Raw genomic sequence first — 19,984 nt, 5'->3', positions numbered from 1 at the left:
GCAGGCTGTTCACACCCACTGCTCCCCTTTCTAATTCTGAGAGTCAACCAGCCTCGGGAAAGATTTTTACAGATTTCTTCCTTTTCCTGGCGTGTTGAACTTAAATCGACATTAGCCGTGTTTCTTTTGTAGCGAAAAAGGAATTCTCCAATATGATTGGGGAGGAGTCTAATTGGCGAGATAAGATCCTGGAGCCTGAAGGCACCTGACCAAAAGTCAGTCTCGTTTTTCATGTCACCTGCCAAGTATCAAGCACACATCTTAACACCTTTGATACAATGGGTTTGCAGATAAATAAGAGTGAAAGTCACTCAGTCGTGTCCCATGCTTTAGGACCTCATGGACTGTAGCCTGCCAGGCTCCTCTGTCCACGGAATTCTCCAGGCCAGAATACTGGAGTGGGTAGCCCATTCCCTCTTCCAGGGACTTCCCAACCCAGTGATTGAACCCAGATTTCCCACATTGCAGGCAGATTCTTTACCGTCTGAGCCATCAGGGAAGCCCCAAAAAACTGGAGTGGGTAGCCTATCCCTTCTCCAGGGGATCTTCCCTACCCAGGAATTGAACCGGGGTCTCCTGCATTGCAGGTAGATTCTTGACCAGCTGAGCTACCAGGGAAGCCAGGGCCCTTCCAAATTCATCCTCTGGATCTGCTAGGTGAGAAAGCTACAGAATCAAAGTCCTGCCCATTTCGTGCAGCATGTGGAATCCATGCCATGGTCCAAGAGGAAGCGATCACCTCAAAGCTGAACAGAAGATGTTCAGAGCCCCTCCCTGCCTGGGTGTTTCCAGCTTCCTCCTGGTCAGGATATGTGATCAGACCCCAGGTCATCCCCAGACCGTGTACAGTTCTCCCAGAGGCAGAGCTGCACAGCGCCTTACCTGCCCTTCTTCCTCTGCGTCCATCTCCTCTCCCCACAGCTCCTCACAGGCTGAACGCCACCCTGAGGATGGGAAATCTTCTACAAACAACACAAATAGCTCATTAGTAAATGTGGCCTTACCCCAAACCTCAGCCCGGGCACTGATCCACTCCCCCATGAGCTGGTGATGAAATGGCCACGTGTCACAGAAGTTTGATGTGAGATGGCAAAGGGCTGTGGTGGACGTCGCGGGGGTGGAGGAGGCCAGGGTGCCTAGCCCCGCAGCCTGGTCGGTCCCTCTCTCGCGGGAAGTCCAACGAGGGCACGCGGTGGCGGGAGGCCTTCATGCACGTGAGGAGAGACACCACAGCTGGGATGGATGCACACAGATGAGGATGCTGGGGGAGTCGATGGAACTGAAGGACTATGTGGTGAAAGGTTTTACCTTGGCCTTTTTCTTTTTTTGAGAGCACTGAGAGAATGTTGGAAGCCAGAAGTGACTGGACAAGTGAGCGTTACCAAGGCTGCCAGGTCGACTCGGGGAAGAGAGGGTGGATGGAGAGAAGAAACTGGACTTAGGCCATCCAGCTAGCCGTCTTTCAGGCTGAGGATTGACCCCTCCATGCTCCTAACTGGCAATAGACCCCCGCAAGCCAGGCCGCCATTCTCGCTGTATCAGGCTGTATCAGGAGCATCTGCGATAGATCTTTAACACCTCGTCTGCGGGTTCCCTTCTCCTTCTGGCCGCCAGGGCGTGCTGGTTATTTTGTTCAAAATCATGGCCCTGTAGCCATCACAGTGCCCAGCACTGTCAGACCCATTCCACACAGTCACACATCTACCATCTAACCAAACTCCCTGAGGGAAACGTTGGACATAAAAGATCCCAGCATCACAACGTTCAGTCTGACTCACCAGCTCATGGCGGATTCTGTGTCCATTACACTCTGCCCCCTCAGGCTGTAGTAATGTGAGAAAGTTGTGGCCAGGTGACTCTGAACTTCAACTCATGCTAGCATCCATGATACAAGTCTTCAGAGACCCCCATTGATAGGTTGAATCAGAACACAAGGAGGGACTTCCTTAGTGGTCCAGCTAAGACTCGGTGTTCCCAATGCAGGGGGACGGGGTTCGATCCCTAGTCAGGGAACTAGATCCCACATGCCACGACTAAGAGCTGGTGGTTGGTGTACTGCAACTATAACTTGGTGCAGCCAAATAAATGAAATATATTTTTTAAAAGAACAAAAGGAAATGCCTTCCTCAAAGAAGGATGTTGTCCTTACACAAACTTTGAGTTTGGTTTCAAACCAAAAATATTTCATACATGTTCCTGGGGAATTTTCAAAACACCTGGACTCTGAAGCAGAACCCTCCAGCAAGTGGATGCTAAGTGGAGTGCTAGGGAGCAATCTCGTCCATGGGCCGTGCTGGTCAAGGTCTGGGCTAAACCTGCATCTTCAGGGCCCATTGAAACTATGACAGCTTTAAAATAAGGGAAAGGGGCCAGTTAGCTCAGTTGGTTAGAGCATGGTTAATAAAATAAGGGAGACGAAAAACCTAAACTAGATTCAACTGTTTTCTCTCTACAGTTTGAAAAAAGCAAGTTTGTGTTGGTCTCTGCTCAACATTTTGTACATTTACAGGAATTCACCCTCACCTTCATTTACAGAAAGTGTAGCAAAGCCATGCACATTGAGCTCATGTGTCTATGCGAGGCTGAGTGGAAAGCAAACTTGATGGTTATTGGATGAATCCAAGCACTGCAGGAGGTCAGCTGGGGTCGCTTAGAACCAAAAATACACGTCAGACCATCTCAGTTACTGTTGGAGAAGGACCAGCTTGCTGAGTGCTCTGGGTCTAACCGCATATATATTTATAGCCTTCCATGCCATAAAAACAGCTTAAGGTGATTTCCAATAATAAATCAAATTGAACACGGCAAATCAAATTAGCAGATGGGAAGGGGAAAGAAAGTAAGGCCTTGCTTTTCCCGTGACCATGGCACATGGGCGCTTCCTGTCACCCTGCAGGGTGGCCTGACAGGCTGCTCGCCGAGTCAGACCAAAAGCACACTCGCTACCCTATCCCAGTCCACCCCATCTAATGAGGCACGTCATGCTCTGACAGGAAGTACAGTAACTCAGTCCAAACCATCCCCCGAGGCACAGGGTGTGGTCCCCATGGGCAGAGTGGCAGGAAGCCACAGCAGTGGCCATCAGCATTCTGCCACAGTCTCCTCATGTGAAGACCCAGTAGCTTAACGCAGATGAAAGCGTAGGTCTCTGATTTGACTTCCAGCTGGGGAGCTGGGTCCTCCCTGCTTCAAGCCCCCACCTTCCTCAGGGTGACACCAAGCTGAGACCCTCCCCACAGTCCTCCGGGGCTGCACAGCACAGGGAAATCCATGCAGGGAGAAAGTTGGTTCCCCACGTGGGTTTCAGGTTTCACAGACCATGAGGTGGCGCTGGTGATGGGGGAGACAACAGAAGGCAGTTTCCTCAAGCTCTTGAGTGGCCCAGCTTCTGCTGTGGGGTTCCTGTATGGCCTTAATAGTGCTGAGTTATAAGGGTGTGGGGAGGCGTGCTGACAGGGGTCACGTTGTGGGGTCGGAACTAAAGGGAGTCACCCTCTTCAAGGCCATGCAGGTGCAGGGACCAGGGGAACATTGGGAAGCTAGTTCTTCTCAGTTCAGTTCAGTTCAGTCGCTCAGTTGTGTCCGACTCTTTACGACCCCATGGACTGCAGCACAACAGGCTTCCCTGTCCACCACCAACTAGTTCTTCTGCAAAAGTTTTTTCTTCATCTGTCAAGCGTCTCTGTCCCCTGAGCAGACTTTCATAAATACAGTAAGTCCCCACATATGATCCTTCAAGTTGTGTGTGTGTGTGTGTGCGCGCACGCTCGCGTGCACGCTCAGTCGCTTCAGTCATGTCTGACTCTGTGACCCCGTGGACTGTAGCCTGCTAGGCTCCTCTGTCCATGGGATTCTGCAAGCAAGAATACTGGAGTGGGTTGCCATGCCCTTCTCCAGGGGATCTTCCCAACCCAGGAATCAAACTCAGGTCTCATGCATCTCCTGCACTGCAGGCAGATTCTCTACTGCTGAGCCATCAGGGAAGCCCAAGCCTTCAAGTTGCAAACTTGCTAAGATGTGAACATGGTTCACATGTCCAAATCACATAAATGAGTTCACACGTGTGGCACACACTGTCACATGGGTGCACCCTCTTCCAGGGGTTGTGCTTTTGGGTACTTTACTACAGTATTGTCTAGAGTATAGAGGTACAGTATCTTTATTTCAAGTTCAGGATGCCTGGAAGCAAGCATTACAGCAGCAGTGATGTAGCAGGTACTCCTGTACTTTTCAAGGTACTATCCTGTAAGATTAAAAATGTTTTATTTATTTTTTGTTTGCTTTTTTATATATTATTTGTATGAAAAGTATTTTAAATTTTTTACAGTATAGTACTATATAGCTGGGCTTCCTAGGTGGCTCAATGGTAAAGAATCTCCCTGCCAATACAGGAGACACAGGTTCAATCCCTGGGTCAGGAAGACCCCCTGAAGAAGGAAATGCCAATGCACTTACACCCTTCTTGCCTGGAGATCCCCATGGACAGAGGAGCCTGGCGGGCTACAATCCATAAGGTTGCAAGAGTTGGACATGACTTAGAGACAACATCAACAATAGAACTTAACTACAGCATTAGGTTTCCCTACAACCTTTCAAGAATGCCTTTAGCATATAAAGCACATCAAGATGGGAGAATTTAATCACAGGTATGTTTAACACTCAGCTGCCACACAGACTTGAAATCGTGCCACATCCACAGGACACCATTGAGCATTCTTGTCCTGGGTGTGAAGGCTGCTTTCTGATGTTGATTTGTCAAACCGTTTCCTACAAGTGCTGTCTGGCTCATAACAAAATAAGAAACAGGTCACATGATAAAAATGAGGCAAAAGACAAAAAGCATCACAGAGAAAAGCAAACAGTTTTCAAAAAGTCTAATAAATCGAGAACAATGTATACATATATATATATGTATGTATAACTGAATCACTTTGCAGTACAACAGAAGTTAACATGATATCATAAATCAACTATATTTCAATTAAAATAAATATATTGATATTTTTTAAGTCTAATAAACCCAAGGCAATTCTGATATAATCAAAGTACAACACCGAGTTTCCTGAGTCAAGGAATGGCACTTCACTTGGCCCATTACAATGCTGCACCGCTGCTAGAATCTAAATAGAGTGGAATCGGATGTCTGCTCCACAGCTTTTTTCTACCACTACCATGATTTTATCTGGCCATTTGGCACCCAAAGAATGCCCAGACCTTGATCCAAAGGCACACCGGGATTGCTACTGGCCGTCCTGCCCACCTCCATTCCTGAAAAGCAGGACTTGGCCATTTGCATGTGTGTCTTTCTCCCCCAAAACAGGGGGTCTGGCAAAGCAGGACAGCAGCCATGGTAAAGACTCAAAAAATATATCAGAAGAATTAAAATGACATAAATTATCTCGGAAGTTCTAGGACCTATAAAGAAAATTCAATAGAAATGGCTGACAATTCTCTTTAAAAAACAACGGCACCATACACAACATTGTAAATCAAATATACTTCAGGGTTTTGAAGTTAAAAAAACACAACAACTACCACCCCCCATGAGCAGGTGACCAGAGTCAGGGGTTCCAGTGTCCCTAGGTCCATGGTTAAGCATTCTGCCCACACCCCCTACACAGCACTGCCTTCTCACAGCTGGGATGAATGAGTGATTGACTAAACACTCAGACTTTTATTCTAACTGCTCTCACTTCAAAATACCATTCTTTTGCCTTGGCAATATCCATAAACCATTTTCTACAAATATGTGGAGATGGATTCTCCCCTTGGCGTAGATTACTACTGTGTTCACAATAAGTGTGTCTTGAGTTGCTTGAGAGAGAAGGAAGACATCAACTCTTTTGAACATGAATTTCTTCAATGAGCAAGAAGAGGTTTCATTGTGATGCTTAAAACGTAGAACTGAGGTATGTAAATTACTGAGCAGCTAATTACCATAAATAATTGCTTTCTAAAGCTCAATCTTTAGTTTTTGGCTTGCTAATGCAAAGATATCCAATAGACAAATTTGAACGAAATAAAATTGAGGCATTTTCTGAGGTCACTGTTTAAATTAAACAATGCCACTACTGCCAAAGCAATATAAGCTCATCGCCTTCTGAAATGTAGCTATTTCACAGACCTAGTCCTAGCTTTCTGGTTCTCTTCTTCAAGATGACTTGAAATTGGCATTTTTCTAAAGATACAAGTTCTACTAGGCTATGAATTTTATAAAAACATGCTTAAAAACAGAATTGGCCCTCAAGTTTAAAATCTGGTTTAAAACATATAAACCTGCTCAAAATCACTGAAGCCTTAAAAGAATCAGTCTGCTTTCTAAATTATTACTCCCATTAAGATTTCTACTTCCAACTCTGTGCATTTTAATTTCTGTGTATACCATTGGAAATTCTCTCTTGACATCTTGATTTTAAAAAAAAAAAGAAATAACAGAGATTTAAAATATCAGTCTGGTCTAAGAGTTTCTTTTATTAAAGAAACAAACATAAACACTCCATTTGTCTGCAACTTAATTATAAAAAGAGTTTGGAAGTGAGGAGTGTTCTTCAGGAGGCTTGTGTCAAGACATACATGTCACAAACATAGAACACTCAGGAGACTTGAGACAGTGAGTCCTGACTCCCTGTCCCTGGTCACCAGCACTCAAGGGGCAGACTTTCCCTCTGGAAATTTCTAGTGGTTTACTTCAGAAATCATTCCTTTCTCAAGTAAAATCACAGGAGTCCATTTTCAAGAGGGCTTACCTGGTAATTTGCGTCCTTGTACTGAAGTCAAGAGACCTCATGGAGCGAAGAACTTCAATGCACCCCAGATACTGCAAGGAGAGAAAATGTAAGTCATGAGTCAGAAAACTAAGATGAAGAGATGATTCCTAACCAAAGCAAAGTCATTTGGGGAAGCCATACACAATTTTTCAACCACATTGTAACTTTTTATTCATGGTGACACTTCGTTCTGTTTCTATAGAAGTAATAACTCACACCCATCAGAAAATATCCTGAGTGCTTACATTTGGCACTATACTTAACTTTCACGAAACCCATAAGGATGTTCACTTTCTTTAGCAATACACCTTCAAAAGCTTTTGTTGAGGTATAACTTGTATGTCATAAAATGCAGAAATCATAAATGTACAACTCAATGATCATTTAAACATGCACCTGTCATGTAACCACCACCCAACATCCCAGCATCCCATTTCCAGTCCTTTACTAAATTTCCAGAAGTTTATAATATTTAAAGAAAGAATGAAAACACTATAATACCAACATTTTGGCCAACTTTACACTTCACTATTTAGTAAATACATTTTGGGCTTTGAACAAACTACAGAGTATCCCCAACGGTGTTTTATTTTGGTTTACCAGAAAGACCTCTTCTGAATTATTTAACATAAATTTCCAGAATTTCAACTTAACATCTAAATTTGTAGCTACATTTGTTTATCAGTTTTATACATGAGAATGTATGTGTACATGTGAATATATGGCCACAGTTAAAGCTACAGACAAACAACTAGAATGGAAGAGATAGAATATTCGTGTTCCAAAGCCCTTGGGGGAGTTTGAAGGTACAGATGTTTTATACTAATGACTTTAAATTTAGACATAGCAGGAAGGGACCTCATGGTGTAGTACAGAAAGACTGCATTTAAATTATACAGAAAAACTGAATTTGAGCCTGGCTCTGTCATATCATCTTACATAACCTCAAGCAAAACTTCAAACTTCTCTGAAATGTGACTATTACTCCAACCACTGCACAGTCACAGAGTTATTTAAATACCACCACCTCCATCAGTTAAGTGGGTACCATGAACGGTCACAGAGACATATGAATAAGATGACCACCAACCCTGCAGAGTCATATGATTAAAGGGACAATATCACAGAATCACGTGAATGCTGAGACCAGCATCACAGGATTATATAACTACCTCCTCCACCACCAAAGTCGAAGACTTACGCGAATACCACATCCATTATCACAAACGTACATGAGTACCATGACCAACATTGCAGAGTTATGTATACTACAACGAGGTCGCAAGTCACAGGAAAACAGTAAACAACAGTGCATGATCACGTGACTACCACTATCGCTATTATAGACTTGTGTGGATGCCATCATCGCCACAGCAGGGTTAGATGATGACCACTGTCACTAAGATATGTGCAGACCACGACCCCCTTTGCTGAGTTACAGGATTGTCAAGACCAGCACTGTCACAGTTATGTGAACATCACAACCACATCCCAGAGGTATGTGAACACCATCACCAGCAACATTACAAAGTGAAGTAATTACTTCAACCAAAGTGGCAAAGTTGGTCAATAACTCTAAAATGTGTGACGACCATTCCTACCACCACTGCAGTTATGGAAACCTCCATGCCCACCACTGCAGATGTGTGAATATGACATAATCACTGCAGGTCAGATAGTTACTATGCCCATCATCAGAGAGCTATTGAAGACCATTTTATAACACTGCAGAATTATATGATACCACCCACACAACCATAGCAAAATGTGAATTCTGTGAATGCTCTCTCAGTTATGGGAATATCACTACCCCACAGTGCCATGCTAATGCCAACACGACCATCATTGTAGAGCTGTGTGAATTCCACGCCCAAGTCCTGATGTTATCTGAATTACACCATCACCAACCTCACAAGATCTGTGAATAACAATATCAATGCCACACAATTATGCCATGACAAAATAACATCTTAGGATTATGAATACTGTGATGAACTGCAGTGTCTATGAACACAACCTTCCCCAGTGATGCGGGGTCATGTGAATACAAGACCTCTGCCACACAGTTATTTGAATATCACCTGTTGGGCTGAACCCTACAGGCCTGCAAGCCCTGCATTTGCCCCGCTTCAAGACCCAAGAAAGAGCTGGTGTCAGCAACAGAGATATCAATGGCTTAATGGATGGGGGGAATCTCACATGTCTGAAGCAAGGTCCCGGAGCAACAACCCACCATGTGCAGCAGACAGCGGGCAGAACAGGGCAGTAGTCTTCGCTCCTAGGGGGAGAGGGAGGTTACCAGTTATAGGGGGAACTGACATCAGGTTGGCTATCAGTTACCAGGGAAAACCAGCAAGTGAGCATGTCCATAATGGCCCATTTGATAAGGTATCATGGTGGAGATGCTCTAAACCAAAGCTTAGAATGATCACTGGCTGGGGCCGGGGGCAAGGATGTGGGAAGGTCAGTCATGTGAGTAGGGTGTAGGTATAGCTGGCACTGGTCAAGCAGGGGATGTACAGAGAGCAAGAAAACAGCCATCCTGGGTGGCCGGATCATCCACCACCTCTGCCCTGACAATGATGATATGTGAAATGCAAACACCTGGCCAACCTCAAAAGGCCATGGAAATAACATCAGCAACATCATAAAGTCATATGAATGCACCTATCATGGTGGCACATTATGTGTATGCAAATACCACCACCATGATAGGGCTGTGTGGATACCATGACCAACATCACAGCTATGGGAGCCGTGGGAGCTATGGGAACAGACAGCCAATGGTGAGGTTATGAGAAGACTATCACCAACACAACCACTGAGTTATGTGATTACCACAACCAACACCACAGGTTGTGTAAACACCATAAACAACATCCAACATCATTTCAGTGCTATCAGCAACACTGCAGATATATGAATATCATGTCCCCCACAGCAGATTTATATGAAGACCGTCTACACCCATTCCACAGAAAAACCCATAACATGCTCACCACTACAGAGGTAGATGAACACTACCACTTAGATCCTTGCACAGTCACATGAATACCACAGCCACCAACTCTGCAGTTATATGAATATGACCACAACCAACATCACAGATTCTTGTGAATACCACCACCAACACTAATGCAAAGCTATGTGAATTCCTTGACGAATGTGCAGAATAACATGTAGACTAACTTCTCAGAGTTGTTATTACCACCACCACAACCTTCACAGGTATGCCAGTACCTCCACTGCTGTCACAGTTATATGAAGACCATGTCCAACTTCAGGGAATCATATAAGATGACAAACACTGCCACACTCGCGGCACTACATAAACATCACCACCAACACTGCCAAGTGGAATTACCCTCCCGAGGGTCTGTAGCAATTTGTCCTGTCCCCACCAATGTCTAAGCAAGTTTACTTCTCTACCCTTTGTAACAGTTCAGTTCAGTTCAGTCACTCAGTCGTGTTCGACTCTTTGCGACCCCATGAATCGCAGCACGCCAGGCCTCCCTGTCCATCACCAACTCCCAGAGTTCACTCAGACTCACGTCCATCGAGTCAGTGATGCCATCCAGCCATCTCATCCTCTGTCGGCCCCTTCTCCTCCTGCCCCCAATCCCTCCCAGCATTAGAGTCTTTTCCAATGAGTCAACTCTTCGCATGAGGTGGCCAAAGTACTGGAGTTTCAGCTTTAGCATCATTCCTTCCAAAGAAATCCCAGGGCTGATCTCCTTCAGAATGGACTGGTTGGATCTCCTTGCAGTCCAAGGGACTCTCAAGAGTCTTCTCCAACACCACAGTTCAAAAGCATCAATTCTTTGGCGCTCAGCTTTCTTCACAGTCCAGCTCTCACATCCATACATAACAGTGGACAACATCAATCTTTTGAAACTTTGCCTCTCGTGGGCAAAAGTATTTCTTTTCTGTTGTTGTTTTCATTTGAATCTCCCTGTCATCTAATTAGATTGTGTAGTTTTCTATTGTTTATTGGCTATTTGCACTTCTTTTTCTGTTAACTGACTGTTCATATCTTTGGTCCAGTTTTCTATTAGGTTCTTCATCTTTTTCTTCTAGATTAATGTGATGTTAATCTTTTGATGGTCAGTTTCTACATTTTACCTAAAAGAACTTGTTACCATAGTAATATAGTAATAATTCCTGTGATTACATGCCTATCCTTTCTGGTGTGGCTTTGGAATGCCTTATCTTGCATGAGAAGATCTTGTGTCCACAGGTCTTCATAATAATCTTCCAAATTTTATTTTAAGAATATTTATTTATTATTTACCTATCTATGCTTTCACTTTATTTAATGGTTTTCATTTAGCTTTTAAATCTATTTGGGATTTATTTGTCTATATAGGCTATGGCATGAATTATAATGCTAGCCTCCAAATGGACTACTACTTATATGAGTTGTTGTTGTTCAGTTGCTAAGTCATGTCCAAATCTTTGCAACCCCATGGAATACAGCATGCCAGGCTACCCTGTCTTTCACTATCTCTGAGAGTTTCCTCAAACGCATGTCCACTGAGTCAGTGATGGCATCCAATCATCTCATCCTCTGTGTTCCCCTTCTCCTCCTGCCCTCAGTCTTTCCCAGCATCAGGTCTTTTCCAATGAGTCAGCTCTTTGCATCAGGTAGCCAAAGTTTTGGAGCTTCAACTTCAGCAGCAGTCCTCCCAATGAATATCCATGGTTGATTTCCTTTGGGATTGACTGATTTGATCTCCTTGCTGTCCAAGAGGCTCTCAAGAGTCTTCTCCGGCACCACAGTTTGAAAGCATCAATTCTTCAGCATCAGCCTGCTTTATGGTTCAACTCTCACATCCATAATAAATGATTACCAGAAAAACAACAGCTTTGACTATACAGACCTTGATCGGAAAAGTGATTTCTCTGCTTTTGAATATGCTGTCTAGGTTTTCCATAGCTTTTCTTCCAAGGAGAAAGCATCTTTTAATTTCATCTCTGCAGTCACCATCCACATTGATTTTGGAGCCAAAGAGAATAAAATCTTCCACTGTTTCCACTTTTTCCCTATCTGTTTGCCATGAAGTGATGGGACTAGATACCATGATCTTAGTTTTTAGAAAGCTGAGTTTCAAGCCAGCTTTTTCACTCTCCTCTTTCACCTATAAAGAGGCTCTTTATTTCTTCTTTGCTTTTTGCCATTAGAGTGGAATCATCTGCATATCTGAGGTTGTTGATATTTCTCCCGGCAATCTTGATTTCAGCTTGTGAGCCATCCAGCCCAGCATTTCACATAATGACTCTGGGGCTTCCCTAGTGACTCAGATGGTAAAGAATCCACCTGCAATGCAGGAGACCCAGGTTCAATCCTTGGGTGGGAAAGATCCCCCGGAGAACAGAATGGCTACACACTCTGCTATTCTTGCCTGGAGAATTTCATGGACAGAGGAGCCTGGCAGGCTATAGTCCATAGGGTTGCAAAGACTGGGACACAACTGAGGGACTAACTTTCACTTTTCTCCCTACATATAAGTTAAATAAGCAGGGTGACAATATACAGCCTTGATGTACACCTTTCCCAATTTTGAACCAGCCAGTTGATTCATGTCCAGTTCTAGCTCTGCTTCTTGACCTGCATACAGGTTTCTCAGGAGACAGGTAAAGTACTCTAATATTCCCATCTCTTTAAGAATTTTCCACAGTTTGTTGTGATCCACACAGGATAGCTCAATTGGTAAAGAATCTGCCTGCAAAGCAGGAGACCCCAGTTCAATTCCTGGGTTGGAAAGATCCACAGGAGAAGGGACAGGCTACCCACTCCAGTATTCTTGGGCTTCCCTGGTGGCTCAGCCGGTAAAGAATCCACCTGCAATGCGGGAGACCTGGGTTCAATCCCTGGGTTGGGAAGATCCCCTGGAGAAGTGAAAGGCTAACTACTCCAGTAGTCTGGCCTGGAGAATTCCATGGACTACAGTCCATGGGGTCACAAACAGTTGGACATGACTGAGCGACTTTCACTCACTTCACACAGTCAAAGGTTTTAGCATAGTCAGTGAAGCAGAAGTAGAGGTTTTCAGAATTCCTTTGCTTTCTCTATGACCCAACAGATGTTGACAATTTGATCTCTAGCTCCTCTACCTCTTCTAAATCCAGCTTGTACATCTGGAAGTTCTTGGTTCATGTACTGTAAAAGCCTAGCTCGAAGGATTTTGAGCACGACCTTGCTAGAATGTGAAATGAGTGAAATTGTGCAGTAGTTTGAATATTCTTCAGCACTGCCTTTCTTTGGAATTAGAACAAAAGCTAGCCTTTTCCAGTCCTGTGGCCATTGCTGAGTTTTCCAAATTTGCTGGGATATTGAGTGTAGCACTTGATCCTAACAGCATCATCTTTCAGGATTTGAAATAGCTCAGCAGGAATTCCATCACCTCCACTAGCTTTTTTGTAGTAAAGTTTCCTAAGGTCCACTCGGCTTCACACTCCAGGATGTCTGGCTCTAGGTTAGTGACCACACCATTATGATTACTCAGGTCATTAAGAGCTTTTGTGTATAGTTCTTCTGTGTATTCTTGCCACTTCTTATTATCTTCTGCTTCTGGTAGGTCCATGCCATTTCTGTCCTTTATTGTGCCCAACTTTGTATGAAATGTTCCCTTGGTATCTCAAATTTCTTGAAGAGATCTCTCATCTTTCCCATTCTATTTTTTTCCTCTATTTCTTTGCATTGTTCACCTAAGAAAGTGTTCTTATCTCTCCTTACTATTCTCTGGAACTCTGCATTCAGTTGGGTATATCTTTCCCTTTCTTCTTAGCCTTTCTCTTCTCTTCTAAGCTATTTGTAAGGCTTATACAAGTACTTAAGTAAGAATTTATATGAATATCACTGATTTAATCATTCATTCATGTCTTGCTGGATTAATGTGCCAACTTTGTGGTATGTTAAATTCCTATTTCTGTATGGACCTTTATCTGAACTCTCTTATATGTCATTGGTCAATTTATGAGTCTCTTGTGCATATTTTTCCTTAAGAACTTTAAGATTATTTAATGACATTCTCCCACATCTAAAAAACCATTAGAATTCCATTGAAATTTCATATGCTACCTTGAAAAGAATTTACATTTATTATTAAGTTTTTTATCCACAAACATGAGAGTTGTCTCAAATTCAGATATTATTTACTGTCTTTAATAAGACTTTGCAGTTTTTATTATATAAATCTCATACTTTTCTTTGGTGTATTCCAAGGCATTTTTGGGCTCCAAAATCACTGCCGATGGTGATTGCAGCCATGAAATTAAAAGTTGCTTACTCCTTGAAAGGAAAGTTATGACCAACCTAGATAGCATATTAAAAAGCAGAGACATTACATTGTCAGCAAAGGTCCATCTAGTCAGGGCTATGGTTTTTCCAGTAGTCATGTATGGATGTGAGAGTTGGACTATAAAGAAAGCTGAGCACAGAAGAATTGATGCTTTTCAACTGTGGTTTTGGAGAAGACTCTTGAGAGTCCCTTGGACTACAAGGAGATCCCACCAGTCCATCCTAAAGGAGATCAGTCCTGGGTGTTCACTGGAAGGACTGATGTTGAAGCTGAAGTTCCAAAACTTTGGCCACCTGATGCAAAGACCTGATTCATTGGAAAAGACCCTGATGCTGGGAAAGATTAAGGGTGGGAGGAGGGGCAACAGAGAATTAGATGGTTAGATGGCATCAGGGACTCAATGGACATGAGTTTGAATAAACTCCAGGAGTTGGTAATGGACAGGGAGGCCTGGCATTCTGTGGTTCATGGTGTCGCAAAGATTCAGACATGACTGAGTGACTGAACTGAAGGCATTTTTGTATAAATTTTGGTAACCACAAGGAATGAGAGTTTGATTTTTCCATCATGTGTCTACCTGGTTTTTACTACATAGAAAATTCAATCACTGGGCTCCAGAGATGTACAAAATTGAAGAACTGTGCAAACCTGGACAATGGAGCCCAGAAAACCTCCCAAAATTGAAGACAACCTCCTACCACCAAAGAGACTGAAACATAAAACACAGTGTAAAGTCATGAAATTTAGATGCAGAAGTTTCCACATTAGCTTCATGGGAATTCCAGGAAAATAAAAGAAAAAAGTAGAGGGAAAGTTCTCTTTCCGCACCAGATATATGAAAACAAATACCATAGAAAGGATGAAGAAGAGTATTTAGCCAAGAATCTTATATCCACCCAAACTAGCATTCAAATAGGAGGGCAAAGCAAAGACTCAGAAAGTTAACCACCCACAGACGTTCTATGAAAGAAGCATTTCAGGAAAAGAAGGACTACAAAAAAGAGAAGGATGTGGGCTGCAAGAAACAATGATAAGAAAAGAATCAACAAAATTTACAGGTACACTTTATACCTAAGCAATTATTGATGCATAACTCTAAGTTTTTTTTTATACTGACGGGAAACTGAAATCTCAGATGATCTCAGTATGGCTGGTAGGGGACAAAGAAAAAAAGTGGTTGAGGAGGATAAGGGAAACTTGCTAAAGAAGACTGGACCACATAAGCGTATGAACATGAGGATGCTTAGTTCACTGGGTCGACCTTCAGAGACCTGGGGCACAGAGAGGAGACACAGACAGTGTGGGTATTGCTGGGAAGAAGAGTGGGAGGAGGAATGATTCAGAAGGAGTATTAGCTCTGAATCCTTCTGTGTTGTTTATAGACATTTTACATAGCAAGAACATGTTCGTTTATTACTCATACAATTACAAAATGAGGAAAAATGAAAAATATTTTCCACCAAAAGAAACAGACCATGCTTAATAAAATTGGACCTCCAAGCCAAGATGCAGATGGACCAAAAAGTTATTAAGGTCATCTTGGTGTCTCAAATGACAAAGGATCTTAAGCAGCCCTCCCAGAACTTCTAGAGAGCTACCTTGTTCTGATGATGCAATAGTGAGGGAAGTGATCCATGAAACCAGCCACACCTCTCAGGTAAGCTACTTCTATGATGGGTGTCTTTGAACTCCAGCCTCAGAGTTGGTCAAGGATGTGTGTGTGATCCCATCCAGGCCAACAAGTCAGAGTCCTGGGGGTTTTGGTGGAACTGTCTGGACCAGAGCAGCTTCTGAGAGCTGTGGTGGTGGTGGTTTACTCACTAAGTCATGTCCAACTCTTGTGACCCCATGGACTATAGCCCGCCAGGCTCTTCCGTCCAATTAATAACTGTTCCTCAGTCCCCATACCTTTACTTCCAGAGGTTAGAAGAGTTTATGAATAACTAACCCTGGTGACTTCTAGCTTCATTGCCTATAAGAGGCCCCATTCCAATTTCATTTGGAATGATGGTAAACCTAGGCTTATAATTTTCAAGCATGGCCCCTAAATGGGAATGTCATCCATGTTGCATGAACTCCTTATTGCAAAATTCAGATTTAAATCAAATAAAGTAGGGAAAATCACTAGACCATTCAGGTATGACCTAAATCAAAACCTTATGATTATACAGTGGAAGTGACAAATAGATCCAAGGGATTAGATCTGATAGAGTGCCTGAAGAACTATGAACAAAGATTCGTGACATTGTACAGGAGACAGTGATCAAGACCATTCCCAAGAAAAACAAATGCAAAAAGACAAAATGGTTGTCTGAGGAGGCCTTACAAATAGCTGAGAAAAGAAGAAAAGTGAAAGGCAAAGGAGAAAAGGAAATGTATACCCATTTGAATGCAGAGTTCTAAAGAATAGCAAGGAGAGATTTAAAAAAAAAACCTTTCTCAGTAATCAATGCAAAGAAATAGAGGAAAACAATAGAATGGGAAAAACTAGAGCTCTCTTCAAGAAAATTAGAGATACCAAGGGACCATTTCATGTAAAGATGGGCACAATAAAGGACAGAAACGGTATGGACCTAACAGCAGCAGAAGATATTAAGAAGAGGTGGCAAGAATACACAGAAGAACTATACAAAAAAGATCATAATGATCCAAATAATCATCATGGTGTGATCATTCACCTAGAGCCAGACATCTTGGAATGTCAAGTCAAGTGGGCCTTAGGAAGCATCACTACAAACAAAGCTAGTGGAAGTGATGGAATTTCAGTTAAGCTATTTCAAATCCTAAAAGATGATGCTGTGAAAGTGCTGCACTCAGTATGCCAGCAAATTTGGAAAACTCAGCAATGGCCATAGGATTGGAAAGGGTCAGTTTTCATTCCAATCCCAAAGAAAGGCAATGCCAAAGAATGCTCAATGCTATGCTATGCTAAGTCACTTCAGTCGTGTCCGACTCTGTGCGACCCCATAGACAGCAGCCCACCAGGCTCCCCTGTCCCTGGGATTCTCCAGGCAAGACACTGGAGTGGGTTGCCATTTCCATCTCCAACGCATGAAAGTGAAAAGTGAAAGTGAAGTCGTTCAGTCGTGTCCGACTCTTAGCAACCCCATGGATTGCAGCCTAACAGGCTCCTCCATCCATGGGATTTTCCAAGCAAGAGTACTGGAGTGGGGTGCCATTGCCTTCTCCAAGAATGCTCAAACTCCACCCAATTGCACTCATCTCACACGCTAGTAAAGTAATGCTCAAAATTCTCCAAGCCAGGCTTCAACAATATGCAAATCTTAAACTTCCAGATGTTCAAGCTGGATTTAGAAAAGGCAAGGAATCAGAGATCAAACTGCCAACATCTGTTGGATCATCAAAAAAGCAAGAGAGTTCCAGAAAAACATCTACTTCTGTTTCATTGACTATGCCAAAGTGTTTGACTGTGTGGATCACAACAAACTTTGGAAAATTCTTCAAGAGATGGGAATACCAGACAACCTGACCTGCCTCTAGAGAAACCTGTATGCAGGTCAGGAAGCAACAATTAGAACTTGACATGGAACAACAGACTGGTTCCAAATAGGAAGAGGAGTACCTCAAGACTGTATATTGTCACCCTGCTTATTTAACTTATATGCAGAGTAAGTACATCATGAAAAACGCTGAGCTGGATGAAGCACAAGCTGGAATCAAGATTGCCATGAGAAATGTCAATAACCTCAGATATGCGGATGACACCACCCTTATGGCAGAAAGTGAAGAAGAACTAAAGAGCCTCTTGATGAAAGTGAAAGAGGAGAGTGAAAAAGTTGGCTTAAAGCTCAGCATTCAGAAAACAAAGATCATGGCATCTGGTCCCATCACTTCATGGCAAATAGATGGGGAAACAGTGGAAACAGTGTGAGAACTTATTTTTCTGGGCTCCAAAATCACTGCAGATGATGATTGCAGCCATGAAATTAAAAGACGCTTACTCCTTGGAAGGAAAGTTATGACCAACCTAGACAGCATATTAAAAAGCAGAGACATTACTTTGCCAACAAAGTCCATCTAGTCAAGGCTATGGTTTTTCCAGTAGTCACGTATGGATGTGAGAGTTGGACCGTGAAGAGGCCTGAGCGCTGAAGAATTGATGCTTTTGAACTGTGGTGTTGGAGAAGACTTTTGAGAGTCCCTTGGACGGCAAGGAGATCCAACCAGTCCATCCTAAAGGAGATCAGTCCTGGGTGTTCATTGGAAGGTCTGAAGTTGAAGCTGAAATGCCAATACTTTGGCCACCTGATGCAAAGAGCTGACTCATTTGAAAAGACCCTGATGCTGGGAAAGATTGGGGGCAGGAGGAGAAGGGGATGACAAAGGATAAGATGGTTGGATGGCACCACCGACTCAATGGACATGAGTTTGGGCAGGCTCCAGGAGTTGCTGTTGGACAGGGAGGCCTGGAGTGCTGCAGCTCATGGGGTCACAAAGAGTTGGACAAGACTGAGCAACTGAACTGAACTGAATATAAGCATTTGCTTACTGCATATGTGCTAAGTCACTTCAATCATGTCTGACTCTGTGCAACCCTATGCACTGTAGCTTGCTAGGCTCCTCTGCCCATGGGATTCTCCAGGCAAGAATACTGAAGTGAATTGCTATTGTGAATTGCTATTTACTTAAATTCTAAGTGAATTGCTTCTCCAGGGGATCTTCCTGACCCAGGGATCGAACCTGCATCTCTTATATCTCCTGCATTGGCAGGCAGGTTCTTTACCACTAACACGTCTGGGAAGCCCATTGTTTACTAACTACATGTAAGAAGACCCTACACCATTCTCATCATAAGTGTTAATGAACACTTATCTGCACCTGTTAGGAGGCTCACATAGAAAGAACTTGAACAGGCATCATGCCTTTGAAGAACTCACAGTTTACTGGTCATTCTTTGACAGCTACATCATGGGGCAGCAAAAGAAATGTGTCAGAACCAGGATGAAAGACAAATTGTTGGGAAATCAAAGAAGAGACCATGAAGCAATGTCCAAATGTACTATGTATACGAGGCAGTGAATTTCAAAGTGCGGTCCCCTGGCCAGCAGCAGCATCTCAGAACCTGTTAGAAAGTCCTGCAAGCTCTCCAGGGATTCTGATGTCCACTCAAGTCTGAGATTTGTCTATATAGTACTGATTTAACATTCCAACCTTTCTTTATCTGATCAATGTTGTACAAAGGCTGTTGCTGCTGCTGCTGCTAAGTCGCATCAGTCGTGTCCGACTCTGTGCAACCCCATAGACGGCAGCCCAACAGGCTCCTCTGTCCCTGGGATTCTCCAAGCAAGAATACTGGAGTGGGTTGCCATTTCCTTCTCCAGTGCATGAAAGTGAAAAGTGAAAGTGAAGTTGCTCAGTCGTGTCCGACTCTTTGAGACCCCATGGACTGCAGACTACCAGGCTCCTCTGTCCATGGGATTTTCCAGGCAAGAGTACTAGAGTGGGGTGCCATTGCCTTCTCCGTGTCTAAGGCTATGCAAGTTCAAATATTGGTTTTTCCATTTAATACTTGAAACCTAGGTTTGCTTGCTTTTTAGTTAATTCTCCCAGAGCCTTGGGCTTCCCACGTGGCACAGTAGTAAAGAATCTGCCTGCCAATGCAGGAAGTGTAAGAGTCGCAGGTTTGATCCCTGGATCAGGAAGATCCCCTGGAGGAGGGCATGGCAACCCACTCCAGTATCCTTGCCTGGGAAATTCCATGGACAGAGGAGCCTGGAGTGCTACAGTCCATGGGGTCACAAAGACTCAGATAGGACTGAGCGACTGAGCGAGCATACAAGTGCACAGCTACAGCCTTACTTTCCTTAAATCAGAACAGTGGTGATAACATGTCTCCTGGATTTGCTGTGAGTATAAAACTCACCTGTAAAATATTTCACATAACTCCTGGCATAT

General features: G+C 43.4%; 1 protein-coding gene across 2 annotated transcripts in view; it reads right to left on the bottom strand.

Moving 5' to 3' along the window:
• Nucleotides 1-19,984, bottom strand: part of SHC3 (SHC adaptor protein 3) — a 183,207-nt gene that overhangs the window by 122,112 nt on the left and 41,111 nt on the right. The window contains exons 2-4 of one of the 2 annotated variants that reach the window (XM_086414508.1): nt 6,747-6,817; nt 1,309-1,399; nt 883-962 (exon numbers count right to left, since the gene is read on the bottom strand). In XM_086414508.1, the coding sequence (XP_086270634.1) occupies nt 883-962; nt 1,309-1,399; nt 6,747-6,817 (242 nt within the window). The remainder of the gene's footprint in view (nt 1-882; nt 963-1,308; nt 1,400-6,746; nt 6,818-19,984) is intronic. The other variant, XM_086414507.1, reaches the window with a different exon arrangement.

Source organism: Bos grunniens, chromosome 8, assembly GCF_055505025.1.
Source record: "Bos grunniens cultivar Pamir isolate PY7600 chromosome 8, Bosgru_T2T1.0, whole genome shotgun sequence".
NCBI lineage: Eukaryota > Metazoa > Chordata > Mammalia > Artiodactyla > Bovidae > Bos > Bos grunniens.
The sequence above is the reverse complement of the archived record's forward strand: the minus strand, read 5'-3'. Positions and strand labels throughout refer to the sequence as shown.